This window comes from Scyliorhinus canicula, chromosome 21, assembly GCF_902713615.1.
Source record: "Scyliorhinus canicula chromosome 21, sScyCan1.1, whole genome shotgun sequence".
Classification (NCBI taxonomy): domain Eukaryota; kingdom Metazoa; phylum Chordata; class Chondrichthyes; order Carcharhiniformes; family Scyliorhinidae; genus Scyliorhinus; species Scyliorhinus canicula.
This window is the reverse complement of record NC_052166.1, coordinates 36,488,371-36,511,040: the sequence shown is the minus strand read 5'-3', so window position 1 is coordinate 36,511,040 and position 22,670 is coordinate 36,488,371. Positions and strand designations below refer to the sequence as shown.

Here is a 22,670-nt window from a genome sequence, read left to right as displayed (position 1 = left end):
TGCAGAAAATGAAATAAAGTTGGGGGTGGGGGAGGCGGATGCAATTAGGATCCATAAGAGACAGAAAAGAAAGCTACAAAATATGCTTTTTAAAATCTCCTAACTGAAATCCGAAGGAATGAGATTTCGCCCACAGCTGAACAAAATATTTCCAAGTTTGTATGCAGAGTTGCTACTGGAGCACCCACAGAATTACAGCTTACTAACTGCCATGAGAAGGCGATCAAGGGGGAACTGAATTAAAAATAATTTCAGTTCCCTGTTAGAAGAAATTTTTTTGTATTTTATATCTATATCTTACCCAGATATTTAGTTAGGTAGAATTGATTAAATAGCTACAATGAAAAACAACGCATTGAAAGAAAATGTATTTCTATGTGGAAGGTAGCAATCCGAATGAATGTAAGCGAAGTACTGCAGCCGCTAAATCTGAAACAAACAGAGGAAGTTGGAAAAACCCGTCAGATCTGGCAACATCTTTAGGCAGAGAGAAACAGTTAATGGACGTGATGTAATGGAAACATTTTTTTTTAATAAACTTTTTATTGAGGTTTTTTTGGCGTTGTAACCGCAGCAATATAAACAATGTACATGAGACTATAAACATAGTGCAAATACCACCTCCCTCGCCAACAGGTCCCATCATTAATTAACCCCCTAATCTACGCTAACCTAACCGCCCCCGCCCTCCCCCTCTGCTGACAATTAATTCTCCGTGAAGAAGTCGATGAATGGTTGCCACCTCCGGGCGAACCCTAACAGTGACCCCCTCAAGGCGAGCTTAATTTTCTCCAGACAGAGAAAGCTAGCCATGTCCGATAGTCAGGTCTCCGACTTCGGGGGCTTTGTGTCCCTCCATGCTAATAATATCCGCCTCCGGGCTACCAGGGAAGCAAAGGCCAGAACGTCTGCCTCTTTCTCCTCCTGGATTCCAGGATCCTGCCACACCCCAAAAATCATGCCTAGCGAGATTCTCGATTTTGGCCTTTCCTACTATTTGCCTGATGAGTCCAGATCTGCGCTGAGTGCACCGTGGTGGTTAAATTGTGCCCGACGTTACAAGTCTGTCTCACTCTTCGTCAGAACTATTTGATTTTTCTGATTCACTGTTTGATCTTAATGAATTATCTAGTTATCAGATTTAAACTGCTGATTAGATTATTCATATGAAAGCATCCTTTAAAAAATAAATTATAACATTTTCAGCATTAAAATTTAGATCCCGCTATAATAATGGAGCAGCATCACAATCATTATATTTCTCGATATTCAGGGAAAGTGACAAGTTGAAGCAAAATCTCATAGTAACATGTTATAATATAGTGTACAGAGTCAGCCCCATTTGGCTGATAGAATTAAATTGTCTTGGGTGAGACACACTTCTCCTAAAATTGACTTAAAAATGCAAACTGGTGTCTGGTCAGAGTTAGATAGGGTGTTGCTCTTAATTGTTGCCAGATTCCTGATTACAGAAAATTGTGGGAAAAGGCAAATCTGAGGAGCAGTATATTAAATATGTCTCACCTTTGATGAATTAGTATAAACATCAATAATCTTTAAGATCCAAATTAAAATATGTTGAGACTGTATCAGTACAATATAAGATTTATGAGTGGGTAGATCAAATTTTGTTTGTCATCTTGAACATTTCACGGATGGTATGTAATACATTGCTGATCAGGAATCTGCTCAGTGTAAGGAGTCAATTAATATTCAGCTTCTTTCCAGCTGATCTTCAAATCTTTACAGTTGGAATAATGAATAACACTCACGCACCCCAGATACAAGCTCCACACACACACCCCACACACACGCCCATCCATACACGCCCCACACACAAGCTCCACACACACACACACACACACACACACACACACACACACACACACATGGCCTCCCCACACACACGGCCCCCCCACACACACGGCCCACATGGAAGCTCCACATACACAACCTACACACATATGGCCCACACCCATACAGCCCACATACATACGGGCCACACGCATACACAGCCCACACACACACACAGCCCACACACACGACCCGCACACACTCATGCCCCCTTCGCACACACTTCTGCACAATCTATTCACTGGACATAAAGTGCACGGCAACAAATCCCAGAGATCAGTGACAAACTTTACTTGCAATCCCTCTGGTATAGAAAATTGATGGATGGTCTAATGGAGGTGTTTAAAATATTACTTGGATTTCATAGTGTAGATACAGAGAAACTATTTCCCCTGGAGATGGAATCGAGAAAAAGGGGACCTCATTCTAATATTAGAGCCAGACCAATCAGGAAGGAAGTACTTTTTTACACAAAGGGTAGCAGTAATCTGGAGTTCCTCCTCCCATCCCTCACCCTCAGCAAAGGCTGCTAGAGAAGCTATTGGAGCTTTAAATACTGAGCATAACAGATTTACTTTGGACAACATTTCAGTAACTAAGGATGGATAAATGGCATTGAGATGTTGGATCAGCCATGAGCTAATTTAATTGGGGAGATAATCTGGAGAAGCTGAATGGCTTCCTCCTCTTCCTACTTTCCCCAAGTGTGCATGTGTGTCTTCGGCTATACTCACAGAGCTTTTCAGACAGGGCATTTTTAATGTTGAGGAATATTACTTAAATCTAGAAAGGTTAAAATCTCTGAGAGTTTTGGTGAGGCCCACTTGAGTGATGTGCCCAATATATAGCTAGAGTTCTCCTGTACCCTGCTGCAAAATCCGACTTACGTGATGGGGCCTCAATATCACATGGTTTTTGTGTGCTTAAGACTCAGATTCGATCCTGGGTCTTGGTTCATACAGTCACATTGGTGTGGATGAGTGTGTATTGGTTTAAACCACACCCTGGGTCTGGTATGAAATCTGTTGCTGGACTGAGTTGGGGTTTGAGGGTCTTCATGCTGAATCTATTCTCCCTCCCTTAAGTACCATGCCCTAAGAGGGCATCGCCGACCATGCACCTCCATGTTATTTTTACTCTGGACGTTGTGGATCATTGCTGGTACATTGATTCAGTCTGTGAGGCTTTTGTCTACCTTAGTCTATTTTACCATCGATCTTACCAAACAGCATTAGACTTTCTAAATCATGATTTTGTATTATGTGCCCAAGAGATTCCAATTCTCTCTTCCTGATCTTGATTGGCAGAGTTATTTTGGTCTCGGGTTTTGCCAGCACCTCATCACTGGTAGTGTGTGATTTTCCATGATATCTTCGTTATTCACCTAAAACAAAACCACAATCCTAGAGCCTCAATTCTTCCGTTCGTTGCTTCACTGACCATCTGACACTTGCTACCTTAAGTCAAAATTGATGTAGGATTCACAGCTTTTTATCAGGCTAATTTTGTGTTGATCATCTTTTGTCATAAAAACCTACCTGGTTCGCTAATGTGCGGTAGCACAGTGGTTAGCAATATTGCTTCACAGCACCAGGGTCCCAGGTGACCCGCTTGAGTCACTGTCTGTGCGGAATCTGCATGTTCTCCCCGTGTCTGCGTGGGTTTCCGCCGGGTGCTCCAGTTTCCTCCCACAAGTCCCTAAGGATGTGCTGTTAGGTAATTTGGACATTCTGAATTCTTCTTCTGTGTACCCGAACATGGCCGGAATGTGGCGACGAGGGGCTTTTCACAGTAACGTCATTGCAGTGTTAATGTAAGCCGACTTGTGACAATAAAGATTATTACTATTATTATCATTTTTCATTTTTTGAAACACATCTTTGGCCATTCCAACATTGGTTTTATTTCTTGGTCGCACTTTCCTTCCACTATACTTTCTGAGTAAGAAAATGTGTCTCTTCGTTTGACCCTTTCATTCTTCACTTATCTTACATTCTGATATGATTTTCCTTTTGGACACTGCTGGGCATTTTGGGTTGGATTCTCCGTTCTCCCAGCCGCCTGTTTCTCCGTGGCACGCTGTTCACTGGTGGTGGGATTCTCTTCTCCCGCCGCTTGTCAAAGGGATTTCCCTGGGAAAGCCGCAGTCAGGGGTGCACTGCCAATGGGAAAAAAGAATCCCAACAGCAAGAGAATTCTAACCTTTCCTTTCTTACAATTTACCCTCCACTCATTATCCTCACTTTCACTCACAGCTCTATGCAAAATCTGGCACACTTTCACCTCAGTGTCCACAATAAGAAGCATCATCGACCTCCTTTATATTATTATAACATCCAGCTAATAATCCAGGAGGGTCTCTTTTTTAAAAATATATTTTTTATTCTCCTTTTTCACATTTTCTCCCAAATTTTCACCCAACAACAGTAGCCAATGTAATGTCAGTCCCCATATCAATAACAACAATCCCACCAAACCACGGACATTGGCCCGCATGTTAACATAAACAAATGAAAAAAAGGAATCAGGAATCACCCATAGTCACCATTAACACATACAGCCCCTCTCACTCCAACCCTCCCCGTCCCCAACCCCTCTAATGTTCGATGTGATTCAATTCTCTAAAATGCATAATGAATAATGCCCATGAATTGTAGAATCCCTCCATCCTTCCCCTCAGTTCAAATGTGACCCTTTCAAGCGTCAAGAATTCCAGCAGCCCCCCCCCCCCCCCCCAACCCCGGCCAGGAGGGTCTCTTTAAGAGTATTTATGTTCATGAAGACACAATAGTTGGTCACGATTGTTGCAATTTAAATGTTCCTCCTGTAATTTTATAATGCCCGGTCATTGCTTCAATTCTTTTCTGTGGGTAAATCCTTCTATGCCATATTTTTGTGTCAGGAGGATATTTTTATTTTTTGGTTACTGTGCCCAACGGGCGCGAACGGGTCGGGTCTACAGTACCATCCAGCTCTCCCGAGTTTCCTGCCCACTCTCTTCCCACCGGGGAACAGCTGGAAGCAACCCGCAACCCCCCCCCCCCCCCCCTCGCATTCAGACTCAAACCGCTGACAGGTTTGATTTCAGCTGGAGCGAGACAGTTTCACCCGGGGTAATTTCACTGTAACAAGCTCCACTCTGCAGCGAGATCAAAGTGGCCCTTTATACACCTCACCATTTCCCGCCGTTTACACTTTCCAGGGGCTGTTTTTTGATCTTTTCATCAATTAAATCCTTGGAATTTATAATGATGACTTTAAAATCCCAGTTTCAGAGAATATATCGAAAATACATACACATGTTTGAGGTGAAATTGCTTTTGGCTAGTCATTTCGAGGACAATTCTGCCACAATTAGATTTCACCTTAAAGAACTCGAGTCTCCTCGAGATCAAATGGGCGTTTGCAGCTTCTAGCCACCTCCATTTGCTGAGTTTAAACTTGGGCGAGCTTGCTTATGTGGCCAATACCGGCTAACCTGTTGCTTCAAAACCTGTTGATTTAAACAAAAATAAAACGGGGATATGTCGAGGTCTTTTTCAGCGTCGCCAGCGATGAATGGGGTGACAACGCACCCGATGAGAAAATCTGGAGGGACAAGGATGTAACCTGGAGGAATTTGCAGAGAAAAAGCATCTCGGCCTTTTGAGGTTGAGGAGAGGGGTGGCACAGGGGGAGGGGGTGAGTGTGGCACAGGGGGAGGGGGGTGAGTGTGGCACGGGGGAGGGGGTGAGTGTGGCACGGGGGGGAGGGCATAGGGAGAGGGGGTGGCACAGAGGGAGGAGGAGGGCAGAGGGGGAGGAGGAGGGCGAGGGCACAGGGGAGGTGCATTGGGAGGGGATTGCACAGAAGGAGGGGATGGCACGGGAAGAAGGAGGGTACAGGGGAATGGGTTGGCACGGGGGGAGAGGACAGGGGTAGGGCTGGACACAGGGAGAGGATGCAGAGGGGGAGGAGGAGGCGGGCACGGGGAGGGCATGGGGCGAGGGAGGGCGCAGGGGAATGGGTTGGCACAGGGGGCGAGGACAGGGCTGGGGTGGGCACAGAGGAATGGGGTGGCACAGGGGTAAGGGTGGGCACAGGTGGAGGGTTGGGCACAGGGGATGGCATATGAGGAGGGGGGTAGTACAGAGGAGATGATGGCACGGGGGTAGGGGTGTGTGTGATTATGGGGACACAGGAACCCACCGGGGTGGTCCGGGGGGCGGGATGAAGTTTGCATTGTCGAGACAATTTGTGTAAAAGTTTTCTGTGGCTGCGTTGGCGGCGCGCACGGTGTTAGATGTGCCCGCTTGCTGTGTGTGTGTATGTGTGTATATGCGCGCGTTCACAGTGCGCGTGCACGCCGGACACGCCTGTCTTTGTTGGGCTTTGTTCCTGTTGGAATTGACCAGCTTTCCCGGGCACACCTTCAACCCGCCAGGCGGCGAGACAAAGGCTTTGGGCTCCGCGTGGCTCCTCTCCAGCGCTGGAGGACGATGCAATTCCTGATGTGTGCTCATTTTTTGTGTTTGATTTTTTTTTGAAGAATAAAAAAGAAGCGAAACCAACATCACCGCACCGCCCCCCCCCCCCCCCCCCCCCAACCTGCCTAAAATGGTTTGGAAATAAAGGTGGAGTGTTCTTGCTGATTGGCTTCGAGGAATCACATGGGTAGGTTTCTATAAGGGGCTGAGATTGGGAAATTTGGTTACTTTCAGCATCTGGAAATTGACAACTGCTCGTGTGTCGATTGCTGCTCTTGCTTTCAAAATATCCACAGGCTCACCAAAACAGGAGCAGACGTTTAAAGAGGCGGCTGTATTATTTAAAAAAAAACAACTGCTCGCTTTCCTGGGGGCGATGACTCCCAGTTGATTTGCGCTGATCCCACTGGAAGTTCTGGGAATGGGATTGAAGACTTGCCTCGGCGTCGCCCGGTGATGAGAGGAGGCTTGAACTGCCAGATCCACCTCGCCCCTTCCCTGCCTCGCCCGCTGCCTCCCTGCCCGCAGCCAGGAAGGGGAGACCTCTCCTTGCCTTGGTGATGCGCCCTCCTCCCGTGGCTAATCTGAGGTGGCATTTTAACGTGTGGTTTACTTTTCCAGAATGGCTCGCTTCGGAGACGACGTGTCAGCTCGGTATGGAGGTCCTGCCGGCGGGGGGAGAGGGGCGGCGAGCCGCCAGGGTGGTCCCCAGGCCGCCCAGAGAGGGATGTATGGCTCCAAATCGATGGCCCAGAGAGCCAGGACCATGGCTCTTTACAACCCCATCCCCGTCCGTCAGAACTGTTTTACAGTCAACAGATCACTTTTTATATTCAGTGAGGACAACATCATACGAAAATATGCCAAAAGAATAACCGAGTGGCCATATCCTTTTATATATATGTGTGTGTATATATATATATGAAACATCCAGATTGGAAAGGATACAGGGAGGTGCAATGCTACCAAAGGTTAACCCATCGTTGCCTGGGCGTGTGCCTGGATAGCTTGTGTGGTGTTGCTGTTCGTCTCAAAGGAGGCTGTTGTTTTCTATTTATATATAATCACAGTACCTATTGATAGTATGTAAGATCAGCAAGTCTCGTCCACAGGCACACGCTGTCTGATTTACCGGTTTATGTGATAGATACATGTATGCCTTGTCCAGATGTGCTTTAAAGGAAGGAGCCAATTCGTTAGCACCAGTCAACCAGCAATGGATTGGACTCCTTTTAAATTCTACTGGCAGACACTAAAATCGATAATTTTCGCATGCGGACGCCCCAGTTATTTTTCTTTTTTTTGGGTGTAAAGACCCGCACGCGTTCTCTTGCCAGTCGCCGTATGTTGAAGCCGAGCTAGAAAAAAAAAAGAACACTTGCAACGACCCGCACCGACCCTCGGGAATATCTCGGTGCTCCGATCACGCCCCGTTTGCTAACTTGTGCACCATAAGGGTAAAAATAAAGAGAGAGAGAGAGAAAAAAAGTCCAGTGTTTCCTTGCATTCGTAGGGAGAAACTGCCCTTCCCGACACGGGAGATGAGCAGCAGTACGAAGGTGTTTTTTTGTGAGAAAGTTGCTGGATTTGTGTGTGTTTTTTGTTCAGTGTTCTGGCGGAGGGCGCTGTTCACTGCTCAGTGCCGCTGTCCAGGGTGCTGAAAGGCGCCCACGCACAGGGCGAGCCTCCTGGAAATGGCGAAGCCGGGGAGGCAGCAAAGAGAATCATCCTCTACTTCGGATAAACACGGATCAATTATTTTGACTGTGTTTGTGTGAAATACTTTGTAGTATATCTGGGTATATACGTTATAGTGAGCAGATTTTATCGATTCCTCTGGTTAAGATTTGAACACTGGTTCATTATTTATATGAGTTTCTTGATTTAACAGTACCGGGGGCGACTTTTTCTTGGATAATGTAGTTCTTCTGCCGGGGAGGTGCTGTCATCTCCAGTGTCCCCAAACTTCAGCTCAACCAGTGTTTGCCCTGACTGCCAATTTGTAAAAGATCCCACAACATCAGGACAGACTGTCTCTAATTCAACCTTGCACCTTCAACGTGGGGGGAAGGCTCTAAGTAGAATCATAGAATGATCGACTTGAGGTCATTCGGCCCATTGAGTCTGCCTTGGCCCTTGGAATGAGCACCCTACTGAAGCCCAAGCATCCACCCTATCCCCCTAACCCAGTTACCCCATCTAACGTTTTGGACTTTGAGGGGCAATTTAGCATGGTCAATCCATCTAACCTACACATCTTTGGAGTGTGGGTGGAAACTGGGGCACCTGGAAGAAACTCACACAGACATGGGGAGAATGTACCAACTCCACACAGATCGTCACCCGAGACCGGAACTGAACCTGGGTCTCTGGAGCTGTGAGGCAGCAGTGCTAACCACTGTCCCAGAATGCCACCCATTGGATTCCACAGTGCAGAAGGAGGGCATTTGGCTCATTGAGCCTGCACTGACCCTCCGAAAGAGCATCCGACCTAGGCCCACATCCCCCCTCCCTATGCCCGTAACCCAATCTAACCTTTTGGACACTAGCATGGCCAATCCAACCAAACCTGCACATCTTTGGACTGTAGGAGGAAACCTGAGAACCCGGAGTAAACCCAGGCAGGTACAGGGAGACTGTGCAAACTCCACACAGGCAGTCACCCAAGGTTGGAATCAAACCCAGGTCTCTGGCACTGTGAGGCAGCAATACTAACCATTGTGCTACCCTGCTGCCTCTATTCAACTTTACTGGGGTAAAAGGTGCATGTAATATCATAGGGATTATTCTGGAATTAAATATGCTGATTCTGAAAATATCTACATCCTCATTGCCCGAGATTATTGAATGGTGGCAAGTAATTACAAGTTTGAACCAAATTATCTTTTATTTCAAACAATGTGTTTTTACAAGTCAAAGGCAGAAATAAGGTAATTATGATTATGAAAGCTAATTTCCTTAACTTTACTTACTCCATTTGAATACATGATACTAGCGACCATTATTGCAAACTGCATTGTCTTAGCATTGGAGCAACACCTTCCTGTTGGAGATAAAACACCAATGTCTGAGAGATTGGTGAGTACCTTTATGCTGGTTACATTTTTCAGGACACTTGCTATTAAACTGGCACTGAACGCTCTACTCTCTGAGAGAAGAGAGCTACAGATTGAGTAATTTCCATAACTTTGCCACACTCCCATTACCTTTAAGTTTGAAGCATTATCCAGAATTGTACAGAATAGCACAGAATTGGACTATTTATCCCAGTTGGACCTATTCTTGTTCATGAGCCGTATGATTCCCATCCAAATCTATCAGCAAAAAGACATTTTTCAAACATGTCAGCCGATTATCTTGTTATTCTGCTGTTAAACAAGAACATGCCCAGTTGTGGTTAAAAAATTGGAGGGGAGGAGCACTTTTTCTGAGTTATACAAGGAACATATAAAGAATGTGAAACTTAGCTTTTGTATCCATTTGAGTTAAAGGAGTGAATGGAACAACAGCTCAAATGTAAGAATAAACACTTTCAGCAGAGGCTATCCATTTACAAACAACTCATGTAAAACCACCTTAAACAAAACAAACAATCATACTTGGAGAAATAGCAACAGTATAAAAGAAATGATGTGGGTAACTAAAGCAGAAAAAAAGCTACTTTCCTCATGTAAGCAACAAGTGGGAATGATCTTTTTTTCCTGGTCTCTCTCCATTTATGAAGCAATGTTTTAAACAAAACATTTATGGAATCTTCATGGAAAGCACAATCACTTGCAAATGAGAAATAATAGCAAAATAGTTACCTCTTGAAAATAAATAACTTACACCTTGGTGCCATGTGGAATGAATCCCATACTGGTTTTTAAAATCTCTTGAGTTGGTTATACTGAGTGACCAGACCCCACTTTTGATATTATATTCAAAAAAGCCCCAATTTTGCATTGTCAATTTGAAATACAACATTACTGTCAGCAACGTGATGTAGAAAACTGTTTCACACAATGGGATCTAACCCGGCTCTCCCCCTGTGGCACATTAATCACTGAGACACATAATTGTGCTTTAATTAGGCAATAAAGAATGAGAAGGCACCGATTTGTTTTTTTATATGCTTCTTGTGATAAGTTGGTGTTGATCAAGGTGAAACTAAGTGCTGGAAAGGTGAAGGTCACCTACAGTTCATATAAATGCAAATGGTTGCTTTAATTATTGCCAGTATGTGTGATTTTTCATCATGTTAAGTTGACAGAAAATAAAGATCAGTGCCTGAGACGCATTAACTCACAGGTTTTATAGTTGTTCTGAATCAATCAAAATATCCTTCTGTCCATTAACTATAATCTCGTTCATTCACTAAAACTCAAATTGCAAGTGAAGTATCATTTTGTTTTACACTGGTTAATCGATTTAGTAATCAACCTCTAACGCTAGAGATTTTTGAAAAAAACCTTACACTCCCTAATGTCTCATTTGATAAAGACGATGCACAACTGTGCTGTTTCATCCATAAAGTCTCAGATTTTATCCCCAGTCTGTACAATTTACTTTGGCATTCTTGGGTTCAAGTGGGAAGATCACGCCGGATTCCTACTCCTAAACTTTAGCCAGTCACGTCTGCTGGAAAAAGCACATATCTAGACATCAGATGAGAAAATGGATGACCTGAGTGTTCCGACAATCTAATGCTCTATATCGTTTAGTGTCAAGCTCAACCATGAAGAACAGGCATTTGGCTAAGTTACCAACCTGTGGAGGTATATTCCAGCAAGAATCAATGACATCAGGGAAATAAGTTAAAAAGGATTTTCTCCTGATATGAAATCGTTTTGCACACTTAACAAGTCTTTTAAACACTCAGCCACAAAGATATTAGGATATTCACATTTTATAAATAGTATAAATGGGGCGATTTAGGACATCAGCTTGTCCAATTGTATAATTTTTGATGAATGCAGTTTTGAGTGGTAACCATATTGACTGGATTATAAAATATGTGAAATCTGTTTTTTAAAAACTTTTTCTAATTGGAGTTTGTCAATCGAATCCATAGTCCCTTGACATACCGTTTTACACAAGTGGGTGGACTCACCTCCAAATACTGTAGTTTAATCAGAGTACAGTAAATGGCTTATTGATTACTTTTTTCAAAGCAGGGGCACAACAAGTACTCACCAGATAAATTAAATAGAATGTTGCTTTCGCAATTGATAAATAAAATACCGATTGTGCTGAATCCAGACAATTTTAAAAAGTTTGAAAAACAATTGTCACTTTAACTTTGAAAGAAAGAGCTTCCAGACATTTGCACATCTGACATTACTCACTAATTGGCTATTGTAAACAAAATTTTAAAACAGGAGTATCAGCGACAATTTTCATTTGTCACTTGGCTTTACTAAGTGAACTACGTTACTATTCATATTTAGTATTTCAGAGAGAAGTTGTTTCAAGATAAATGTTGTACTTCTTCACTTCCTGCTAGTTCACAGATTAGAACAAAGAACAGTACAGCACAAGAACAGGCCCTTCGGCCCTCCAAGCCCGTGCTGACCATACTGCCCGTCTAAACTAAAATCTTCTACACTTCCTGGGTCCGTATCCCTCCATTCCCATCCTATTCATGTATTTGTCAAGATGCCCCTTAAATGTCACTATCATCCCTGCTTCCACCACCTCCTCCGGCAGCGCATTCCAGGCACCCACTACCCTCTGTGTAAAATATTTGCCTCGTACATCTCCTCAAAACCTTGCCCCTCGCACCTTAAACCTATGCCCCCTAGTAATTGACCCCTCTACCCTGGGGAAAAGCCTCTGAATATCCACTCTGTCTATGCCCCTCATAATTTTGTAGACCTCTATCAGGTCGCCCCTCAACTTCCGTTGTTGTGGTGAGAACAAACCGAGTTTATTCAACCGCTCCTCATAGCTAATGCCCTCCATACCAGGCAGCATCCCGGTAAATCTCTTCTGCACCCTCTCTAAAGCCTCCACATCCTTCTGGTTGTGTGGCAACTAGAATTGAACACTATACTCCGTGTGGCCGAACTAAGGTTCTATACAGCTGCAACATGACTTGCCAATTCTTATGCTCTATGCCCCGGCCAATGAAGGCAAGCATGCCGTATGCCTTCTTGACTACCTTCTCCACCTGTGTTGCCCCTTTCAGTGGCCTGTGGACCTGTACACCTAGATGTCGCTGACTTTCAAAACTCTTGAGGGTTCTACCATTCACTGTATATTCCCTACCTGCATTAGACCTTCCAAAATGCATTACCTCACATTTGTCTGGATTAAACCTCCATCTGCCATCTCTCCGCCTAAGTCTCCAAACGATCTAAATCCTGCTGTATCCTCTGACAGTCCTCATCGCCATCTGCAATTCCACCTATCTTTGTGTCGTCTGCAAACTTACTAATCAGACCAGTTACATTTCCATTTCCATTTACAAAAACAAAATGAAGCAAGGAGCCATTGTGCAAAACTTAGTTTATGGACTTGCCATTCCCAGAGGGTGAAGTGTTTGAAGATGTATTCCCTTCAGTTTGTAATGTTTGATTGAGCAGTCTTCACTTGCCAGTGATAGGCAATGATCTACATTAGACCTGTACTTCTGACAAAGGGTGCACAGTTGATTTGTGTACAGAGCTCAAAATGGCTGGTCAATGGACAGCATTTTGCCGTAAATCAGCAGAGCCATCCCCATCTGACACTACCCTGGCAATATTTCACTGCATGGCTTGAATCAGCAGCTGGGCCGAATTGAGAATGCTATGTGCCTTTATCTCCTTACATATGGTGGCACTGCATCAAACTTGCTGTTATGCTCAGCAGTGTTGTACCACTGGCTTTTTCTTGCTTTTTAATCAAGGCAATGGCTTTTTGAATAGCAACACATATGCTGGAAAATATTATTACTTGTAAAATTCTGCTTCTTAAGAGATTGTTTAGCAACTGCACAACAAAAACATATGCAACGTATTGTGGCACATTTTGTAAATAGTAGCTGGCAACATCATGCCATTTCCGGGGGAAAAAAGTACCCAGCTAAAAATCTACATCCTTAAACCAGCACAGTATTCTTCAATTAAAAGCATCTGTGCAGCACCCTGAAAAAAAATCTGCATTTCAATTAAAAAAATAATTCATTGCAGTCAGCACCAACGTATGAATAATTCATAGTTTTCCAATTTTCTTGTAAGCAGACCAGAACATGGTGGTTAAAAACTAATCACCAGCAAGAGCTGTATTAGCTCAGCTGCACTTCTATTTTTTTGCCACAAAAACGATGACAGTGGTGCAAAGTTTTAAGCACTGCTCGAAGGATAAATACAGTGATTGTCACTTTGTTAAACGAAAAACCACGGAATGCTAGAAATCTGAAATAAAAACAAAAACATTGCTGGAAACTCTCAAACAGGCGAGAATATTTTCATCAGATCGTTGACCTGAAACATTAACTTGTGTTTTTCTCTTCCGGTTGTTGCCTGACCTGTGGAGGATTTCCAGCATTTTCTGTTTTTATTTTGAGTGAAAAATGGCTGGTGAAGCTGCAGCACCCCATCATTATTTATATTCAGCTTAGCACATCAAACTCTTTCAATCAACACCACGTTTCAGGCTCCTTGAGGAAAGTTTATTCATTCTGCTGTAAGTAGTTCCTGACCTGTTCCTGCTAATCCCAATATGAAAAGTGGAGATGAAAATCAAGTTATAAACAAAAATGATGCCAACAGTAATGTATTGCATTCAGCATGCATTGGCACTGCAAGTTTAGTGCAACTACAAATTAGCTTTGGCTTTGGATTGATGCAAATCTTATGGAGTGGTATTAAAGCCAGACTTGACCTGAGATGCAAAGTCAGACCTGCTTCCCAGGTAGTCCCATGCTGTGTTACGATCCCAGCTGGTGTTATAACTGGAGAGGAAGATCCAAGAATGGAATCCTGGCTCGTAAGACCATAGCTTTACTTATTTTTAATAAAACATGGAGGAATGGAGACACAGGACCGCTAATTAGTTATAACAAGAAAAAAATATTTGTTCAACATCAAAAGTTGAATTATTTTAAAATACTACTTTACCCCCCCCCCCCCCCCCCATCCCCGATTTTAACAAGTATACTCAGACTTAAAGATTAACATGGGTTACAAAGTATATCTGAAGACAATGGTCTCATTAGCACAATAAAGTCCCTTTTAAGCACATAAGATGACTGTGGTCAAATATACACACCCCACTCTAAACCCAAGTTAGTGTCTGTGGATTTCTCCTCAGAATCCCCCCATACTCCACTACCAAAAACACACTTTAAAATCCTCTTTCATAATTATGCTTTCTCTTAGTGGTTTGCATTCTGAAATGCAAATCAGCTACCATCAATAATTGCTCCTGTATCTCATAAAGTTTTAATTTCTTTACTTATTTTGTTCGACAAGTGAGGGAAAACCTCTCCTTTTGAAACAAACCATCCAGAATATCCATTGGCCTGACTTCCTTCACCAGTACTCAAACAAGTGTCTGAGCCACCCTGAGATCTATTCCTCTTTCTCATTGATTCAGAATGAGCACCTTTCACCTGCACCACTCCTTCGGTTTTCACAGCCATTTCCTTTTCAGATGCTTCCTTTGCTACTACTGCAACTGGCCTTCCATTTAATTTCCAACAATCTGTCCAAATATATCCCACCTTGTTACAATGGCCTCTGAATGTCACTTCCATCCTCAGCATCTTCCTTTTTGATCTCATGTGAATTTTTTTGACCATTTCTAAATGTTCCACCTCTTTCTTGACTATTTGTTTTCTGTCGCCCTTAGAACATAGAACATAGAACAGTACAGCACAGAACAGGCCCTTCGGCCCTCGATGTTGTGCCGAGCAATTATCACCCTACTCAAACCCACGTATCCACCCTAGACCCGTAACCCAACAACCCCACCCCCCCCCCCCCCCCCCCCCCCCCCCCCTTAACCTTACTTTTTAGGACACTACGGGCAATTTAGCATGGCCAATCCACCTAACCCGCACATCTTTGGACTGTGGGAGGAAACCGGAGCACCCGGAGGAAACCCACGCACACACGGGGAGGACGTGCAGACTCCACACAGACAGTGACCCAGCCGGGAATCGAACCTGGTATCCTGGAGCTGTGAAGCATTTATGCTAACCACCATGCTACCGTGCTGCCTATCTATCTGGTCCTTTAAACATGAGAAGGATAGATTTAAAGGACTATGGAAAAAAGATTTGGTTCTATGGGCAGTTCATAATTATCAGCTAACTCTTTTGCCTATCTAACAGTTTTAACTTTTTGAAAGGAGGCCCCCAGCCAGAGAGGCTGGCCCGCCGATTGATGGGCCCCGAATGCGGGCCAGGCCATATCGGAGGCCCCCCCCCCCCCCGGGGTCGGACCCCCCTCCCCCACCACAGGCTGCCCCAGACCCTTCCACGCCGAGGTCACACCGGCTGAGAGCAGGTGTGGATACCGGGCTGAGAATCGGCGGGCTGGCCGCGTAGAGCGGCCCACGACCGGCGCCGTGCCAACCATGCCGGAGAATCGCGGGCCGGCATTGGGGCGGCATGGTGCAATTCGCACCGGTCGCGGGGTTCTCCGGCCCGGCCCCGGGCTGAGAGAATCCCGCCCTCTATCTTTAATACCTATATCTAATGGTCAAAATTACTTTGCTTTACTCTCTCAAATTCAGTATGAGTTTGTCCAGGGTGTTTTCTTGCATTTTGAAATTTCTGCCTATATGCCTCAGGAGCAAACTGATGCACACTAGGGAAACCTTCCTTCACTACATCATACCCTACAGATACCTCTTCCAACAATGAAGCATAGACCTCAGCAGCTCTATCTACCAGTCTGCTTTGTAAAAGCAATGGTCAAATTTATTTTGGGCACTACACCTGTTTAGCTTTTCAACAAAAATAACGCGAGATTCCACATCCTTTTCCTCAAATTTTGTAAGGGCTTGTATAAATTTAAACATTTCCCCACTAGAGTCATGTCTAGAACTGCTTCCTTCCTCACTGCCCTAGTGTCTCTTGTTTAACTTCCGGCATTTTAAATTGAAATTCTCTTTCTTATTTTCCCTTTCTTCCATTGCTAACTTCGCTATTTTCAATTCCCATTGGAAAAACTCTCTCTTTGCCTATTTCCCTTTCTTTATGTTTTTCCTGCATCTCTGGTTCAAGTTTTCTCATTTCTATTTATTTTCCTTTTTCCATTTCCATGTCTAATTGTTTAATTTTTAATTGAACATTAGCTAATTCAATTGCCTCACTTTTCAAAATGCTTGGTCTATCTGACAACCCTGGCAATTTTAAATGTTTCGCTCTGCTTTCAATGGTGTCACCTTTCCTTACCCCTGCAAGTAATCCCAACTCCAATTAATCTGCCAATTCAGTTAACTGACTGTTGTTTACTTCCTGTAAACCAGTCAATTTTACACCTTCCGTCTTTAGGGAAGCTTCAGCAATTTGCAACACCATTTTGGATTCTAGCCTGTACAATATACTGCACAGTGACTCAAATTATTTTGCCTAGTAACGCAATGCCCTATTTACTCATTTTAAGGATTCACAGATCACCCCATTTAACAATAAATCCCAAAACAAGTTTTATTTCTCACCATCCAGTAACTTGCTTTCCACATTTCACAATTTCCCAACAAATGATTACGAATCAACATCCAATAACCCTTTTTCCACGTTTTGAAATCCTACATGAGCCCTAACTTTTGTTACGATCCCAGTTGATGTTATAACTGGATGGCACAATCCCAGACTGGAACCTGGGCTAAAAAGACTGTAATTTTTAAAAATGAAACATGAGGAATAGAGTCACAGGACTGCTAATTAGTTTTAACAACAAGAAAAGTAATATTTATTAAACACAAAAAGTTAGAGTATTACGCAATAATCCTTTACTCTGCTATTAACTTAACAAATACACACATATTTAAAGATTAACATGGATTACCAAGTACATATTAAGTTACAATGGTCTCGTTAACACAAAAAATAAGTCCCTTTTCAGTACACGATTATGACTGTTGTCAAATACACACACTCCACTTTGAACCCAAGTTAGTGTCTGTCGATTTCGCCTCAGAAACCCCCGAGGTGAAAGTTTCCAAACTCCACTCCCCAAAACAGGCTTTAAAGTCTTCTCTCATTATTTGCTCTCACTTAACAGTTTCTTTTTCAAAATCCAGTCCAGGATTTTACATCAAACCTATTAGGATTTCTTTGTCTTGACTGCCGTACAAACAGCTCACAATTGCTTTAACTCCTGATTTCCTGACGATTAAAATTACATCAAATATTTTGGACGGAATTCTCCGCTCCCGTGGAAAATCGAGAAGGCTGTCGTGAACTCGGCCGAGTTTCAGACGGCCTCGGAGGCCGCTTCTCTCACCTTATTCACCCCCACCCGGGGGGCTAGGAGCAGCGCTCCGTTATTCTCGGCCACTGGGCCTTGTCGCTGGCGTCAAGGCCCGGCGCGCCGAGAATGACGCGGCCGGTGCGCCTAATGACGTCAGCTGCGCAGGTTGGTCGGCGCCAACCCGTGCATGCGCGGTTGCCGTCTTCCCCCTGCTGCCCCGCAAGATGTGGCGGCTTGATCTTGCGGGGCGGCAGAGGGGAAAGAGTGCGTCCCTTTGAGATGCTGGCCCAACGATCGGTGGGCACCGATTGTGGGCCAGTCCCCTCCTGAGCACGGCCGTGGTGCTCACTCCCCTCTCCGCCCCCCACAAGAGTCAAACCAGCGTTTGGTGCCATGTTCACAACTGCAGCGACCAGGTGTGGTTGCCGCCGTCGTGAACCGGTCGCGAACGGCAGGCTGCTCGGCCCATCTGGGCCGGAGAATCGCCGGTCGCCGTGAAAAACGGCGAGCGGCGATTCTTGCAAGCGGGGGGTGGGAGAATTGCGGGGGGCACCAGGGGTATGTGTCATGAGTCGCCCGGCTCTCCCGCGATTCTCCCACCCGGTTTGGGGAGCGGAGAATCGCGCCCAAGATCTACCTCTGAAGTCTGCTGTCCCACTTTAAATCTAGTTACTGCAATTATCTCCTTATGAACATTTTGGATTGCCTCTTGTTCCTTAGGAAGCTTGCATCTTTGAAACCCCCTTGGCCTGTCCAGCTTCCCCTGGCAGACTTGAAAGCTATTCACTTCTCAATGGCCTGCTTCCAACTTCCCACAACTTCCCAGCCATTTCCCACAAATTCAGCTAAAACAAAAACTGAAATGCTTCTCAACATTACAAGGCCCCAATTGCTAAGGAACACCCACATGCTTATGCTTTTTATTTATTCTTCACACCATAACACTCTCTAAGCACAACAGAAACATAGTTGAAACTTAACCAACCCCCACACATGCAACACCCATGTCCAGCATGAATCTAACTATAGGTTTTACCTTTCCAAGCACAGAAACATTCAATTAAACTCACTGAAAGTGATACATTTTTTCTAATGTTTACTGACACAGATTTAATTCCCTTAAAACTACCTTTGTTTTCTTAACAGCTTCTTTGCTGTGTTGAGAAATCAGGTCCTGACTCTCAATTCAGGTAGCATTTTCCCAATAACTGCAGTGAGGGTCAAGACACTATGATTGTAATATAAATGCGCCATTAAAATGTAATTATTTGTGGCCATTGTAACTTTCATATAATTTCTAGGGATCACATTCAATGGTGTAATATTTTTATATATATGCATGTCAGCATACGGGTTTTTCCCTGACATTTCCCCACCAAATGTATTTATATTTTGGTTGGGCCACTGAGAGGTAAAGGCGTTGCTCGTGTAGCTCTAAATTAAAGGACTCATCTGTGCCACTCTTGTGCACATACAATGTTGCTCGTTCTGGGTGAGTGTGCTTTACACTTAATTGGCTCTGTTTTATTCCTTAGCTCTAGAGTAGCCAGGTATCCTTATGATACTGCCACAAGATTCAAGTTCAAGTTCAGATCAATGACTCAATACACCAGTTAGTAAGTTCAAACAAGACACGTTTATTATTACACAGTTATTTGCGACTCATGCATATAAACTAAGATTAAACTGTTCCTACCACTACTTAGGCCAATACTTATCTGAAATAAGGGAACTGCTGGATCAGGGAACAATGGCCTCTTGCTTTGTCCTGGATCCGCAGGCTTCCAGTTGGTGTGGACTAAAGGGGTCAGGAATGTCTACTCTCGTAGCGTGCGTTGTATGACACTTACTTGATGGCGGCTGCTGACCAGGCCTCTCCTTCTCAAGGTCTTCTGCTGAAAAGGTGTTCTGCTGGGAGGGCCGGCTGGTCAAGAAGAAAGAATCAGCCCTGGGACCTGACTTTTATAGGTCCCAGCGGCTTCGCTCCCTTCTGGGCGGACCCTCTATAAACTTGCAATCGATTGGGTCCCTTCCCAATCGATTGATTTGAATTTTCCCAATAATGGGGCTGTTCCTTGATCACTGGGCGGTCCTTGGGGCTTATTGTTTCAGACTCCCTTTGGCGCCGAGAAGTCTGACCTTCTATAGAATGTAGCGATTGCAGTTAACTGTTGTGTCCATTGTGCCTGGGAATCACCGGGAATTGCTCACTTAATATGTGCAGCTTGTTAGTTACAATGCTGTCTGGTTTCTTTAGCAGCCAGAAAACACAGGGGATTCTGCAAACTGCTTGTCTCTTTGCAACTGTCCATTGTTCCCTGTAACCTTTGCGTTCTTCCATTTTGTGTGAGGAAGTGGCCAACCCAGGTGGCTACAACAACAGCTGACTTAAGGAAGGCACTGTGAAAGAATGACTGTCAGATTTTCTGGCTTAGCTCCTCAGCTAAAGGATAATATGTCAAAACAGAAGAGAAAGGAAGTGAATTTAAAAAATCTGTGGAGGGGAGATCGCTGAAATGTTTGTCGGAACATGACGCTGTTGTAGGAAAATGAGAGCCTGATTTCCATGATGTTCATCAATACGCTGTTTTTTTTTTAAACGTAATTTCCTTCACACTTCTACTTCCTATTCAGAATTGACCATTAGCTCTTAGATGCACTTGTTTAGCACAGTCTCTTTGTGATACTACAATTATCCATTGGAGCATTCTTAGTTAATTGCATACTTTGAGAAAAGTTGTAGATTTTAAAACTGATATAACAAAACTCAACTAGAATGATGTGCTGAATGATAGTTTATGCTACTGGATGGAATGGTTTCCAAACATCTGCGTTTCCTTCCCCTAACCTGCCCCAACTTTCACCTCGATTGTCCTGACAATACTAAATCTCGCTGTGGTACAACTACCGAAGCCTCGTTGCAATCCTTTGTCTGTGGGCCGAGGTATTGCGTTGGTAAGATATTTCACCATGGCATGATAACGCAGCCAAACCTGTTTCTGTCTTCAGCCAACATCCTCACTGTGCACTTTCCACCACCAGCCATTAGATAGCATTCAAAAGCTCAAACATTGGCTGTTTTGTCTCCTTGGCCATGGGGCACTAACGCCAATTGTGACACTCTTATTTTTAGCCCAACTGCGAGCTAATAATACAAAGACTGAAAATTGAATCTGATCAGTGAGACTCAGAGAGCAGAATAATTTGTAAGATTCAGGCTGTAATGACATTTAATCTCCACTGCAAAGCAGGTACTACTTCTGCGATTTTGCTGGAAGTCAAACTTATTAATTTCATAGTGCTGGTTTCTATCATTGTCACCAGTAATATCTGTTTCATGCATGATTCTAAGTATATTATTATTTAATGGTGATAATCTTTATGTTTCATTGTTTTTATGTTTAATCTGATTATTGTTTAGTGTGACTACCTCGATGGTTAATCTGACTGCTGTTTCCCACATTACGCCTCTGCAGTAAAACCAGTTTGAGCTGACAATTAGATGATGTAAACATTTTCTGATGAACATTAAAAAAGAAGGATCGTATATTTGAAAGAAATGCCAAACCTATTTCTTCCTGTTGAGCAAATAAGTTTTAACAACTTGTTATTTTTTTTGTCATTTCTCATTGGTGTCTATTACTCTTTCAGGATGACACTGAGCCTTATTTCATTGGAATATTCTGCTTTGAAGCTGGGATCAAAATTATCGCTCTTGGGTTTGCTTTTCATAAAGGTTCATACCTTCGAAATGGCTGGAATGTAATGGATTTTGTGGTGGTCCTCACAGGGTAAGTTTCTGAGAGTGGCATTGTTGTATTGGCTTAAAATATTTCATATTTTTTCCAGGTGGAAGGTTGGGAATTTAAGACAATTTGTAACTGTGACGTTCGATATTATGCTGGGGGTCCTGTTGTAGTCAGTTCAATGGATTTCCGCTATCCTGTTTATCCACTATCCCAATTATCAACAGGAGGTTCTCAGAACATTACAACGCACAGATTATTTTGTTTTATATTTAATTTCCTTTTCCAGATGAACCAAACTAATATTTGTTGATAGCTGTTTTACTAGCCTTCATCGAAAGCAATGCAGCATCCTAAAATACAATACTAAGATTTGGACACTCTTAACTATGCAACAGTTTTTAATTATCTACCATGGGGTCCCCTTCATATTAATGGATGATGAAGTAGGCTCTGCTGCGCACTCATCCACAGGTGGCTAATGCAGCATACTTTTTCATTATGTGCAAAGGCAAAAGTGTGCTTGTGTAGCAATCATTTTGACTTTCTGAACCTGCTCCCAAAGTTACTTCAAAAGAATGAGAAAATATAAGAGTACTGTGCTATTTGATCTAGGTGCACATTACATTGGATAGAAAATTGAGTTCCTGTTAATGTTTTGATAGTGGTCATTCTCCTATGTCCGTTACATAAAAATCGAAGAGTCGTGCAGACAGTTTTGACTAACTTGAGATGAATTGCAGGTTCATCTATATGGTGATAGAAGAAGAAAGTCAATGTTTTGCCTCTATTGACTTGTGATTAGGGATTGCTTGCCATATTGTAACCTAACCCTAAAACATTGATAGAATATAATTTAAATTTGAAACAAAAAAGAATGCAGAAAATAAATACCACCTGTGCAGGGAGATTTGGTTTAATATTTTGGGTAGGACACTTTAGAATTGAAAAACGAGGGACATACAAAGACATTAAAAGTGTCAGAAAAGGTGTAAGAAGGGAGCAAGATATCCCAATCACAAGAAATGAATTTATTTTAAGTTTCATGTATTCAGCAGCCAGTTTCACAGTCACCACGCGTTGGTAACATATTTATAGTTTAGTATCTATAGTTTATTATTTACCTATCCCCAAGCTGCGTTGATGGGACAGGGTAGTGGGCTGTGTGTGGAGTGCTCCTTCTGTGGGTTGCTGTGGACTCAGTGGGCTGAATG

The 22,670-nt window shown here is 43.4% G+C and overlaps 1 protein-coding gene across 13 annotated transcripts in view; it reads left to right on the top strand.

Annotated features, from left to right (window-relative positions):
• Positions 1 to 6,454: 6,454 nt before the first annotated feature.
• Positions 6,455 to 22,670, top strand: part of cacna1ba (calcium channel, voltage-dependent, N type, alpha 1B subunit, a) — a 739,085-nt gene continuing 722,869 nt past the window's right edge. For 10 of the 13 annotated variants that reach the window (XM_038781861.1, XM_038781863.1, XM_038781856.1 and 7 more), the window contains exons 1-3: positions 6,566 to 7,205; positions 9,293 to 9,398; positions 21,362 to 21,501. In XM_038781861.1, coding sequence (XP_038637789.1) covers positions 6,943 to 7,205; positions 9,293 to 9,398; positions 21,362 to 21,501 — 509 coding nt within the window. In that variant the 5' untranslated portion in view covers positions 6,566 to 6,942. Of the gene's footprint in view, positions 6,508 to 6,565; positions 7,206 to 9,292; positions 9,399 to 21,361; positions 21,502 to 22,670 lie in introns of those variants that run through there. The other 3 variants (XM_038781858.1, XM_038781855.1, XM_038781850.1) reach the window with 2 other exon arrangements.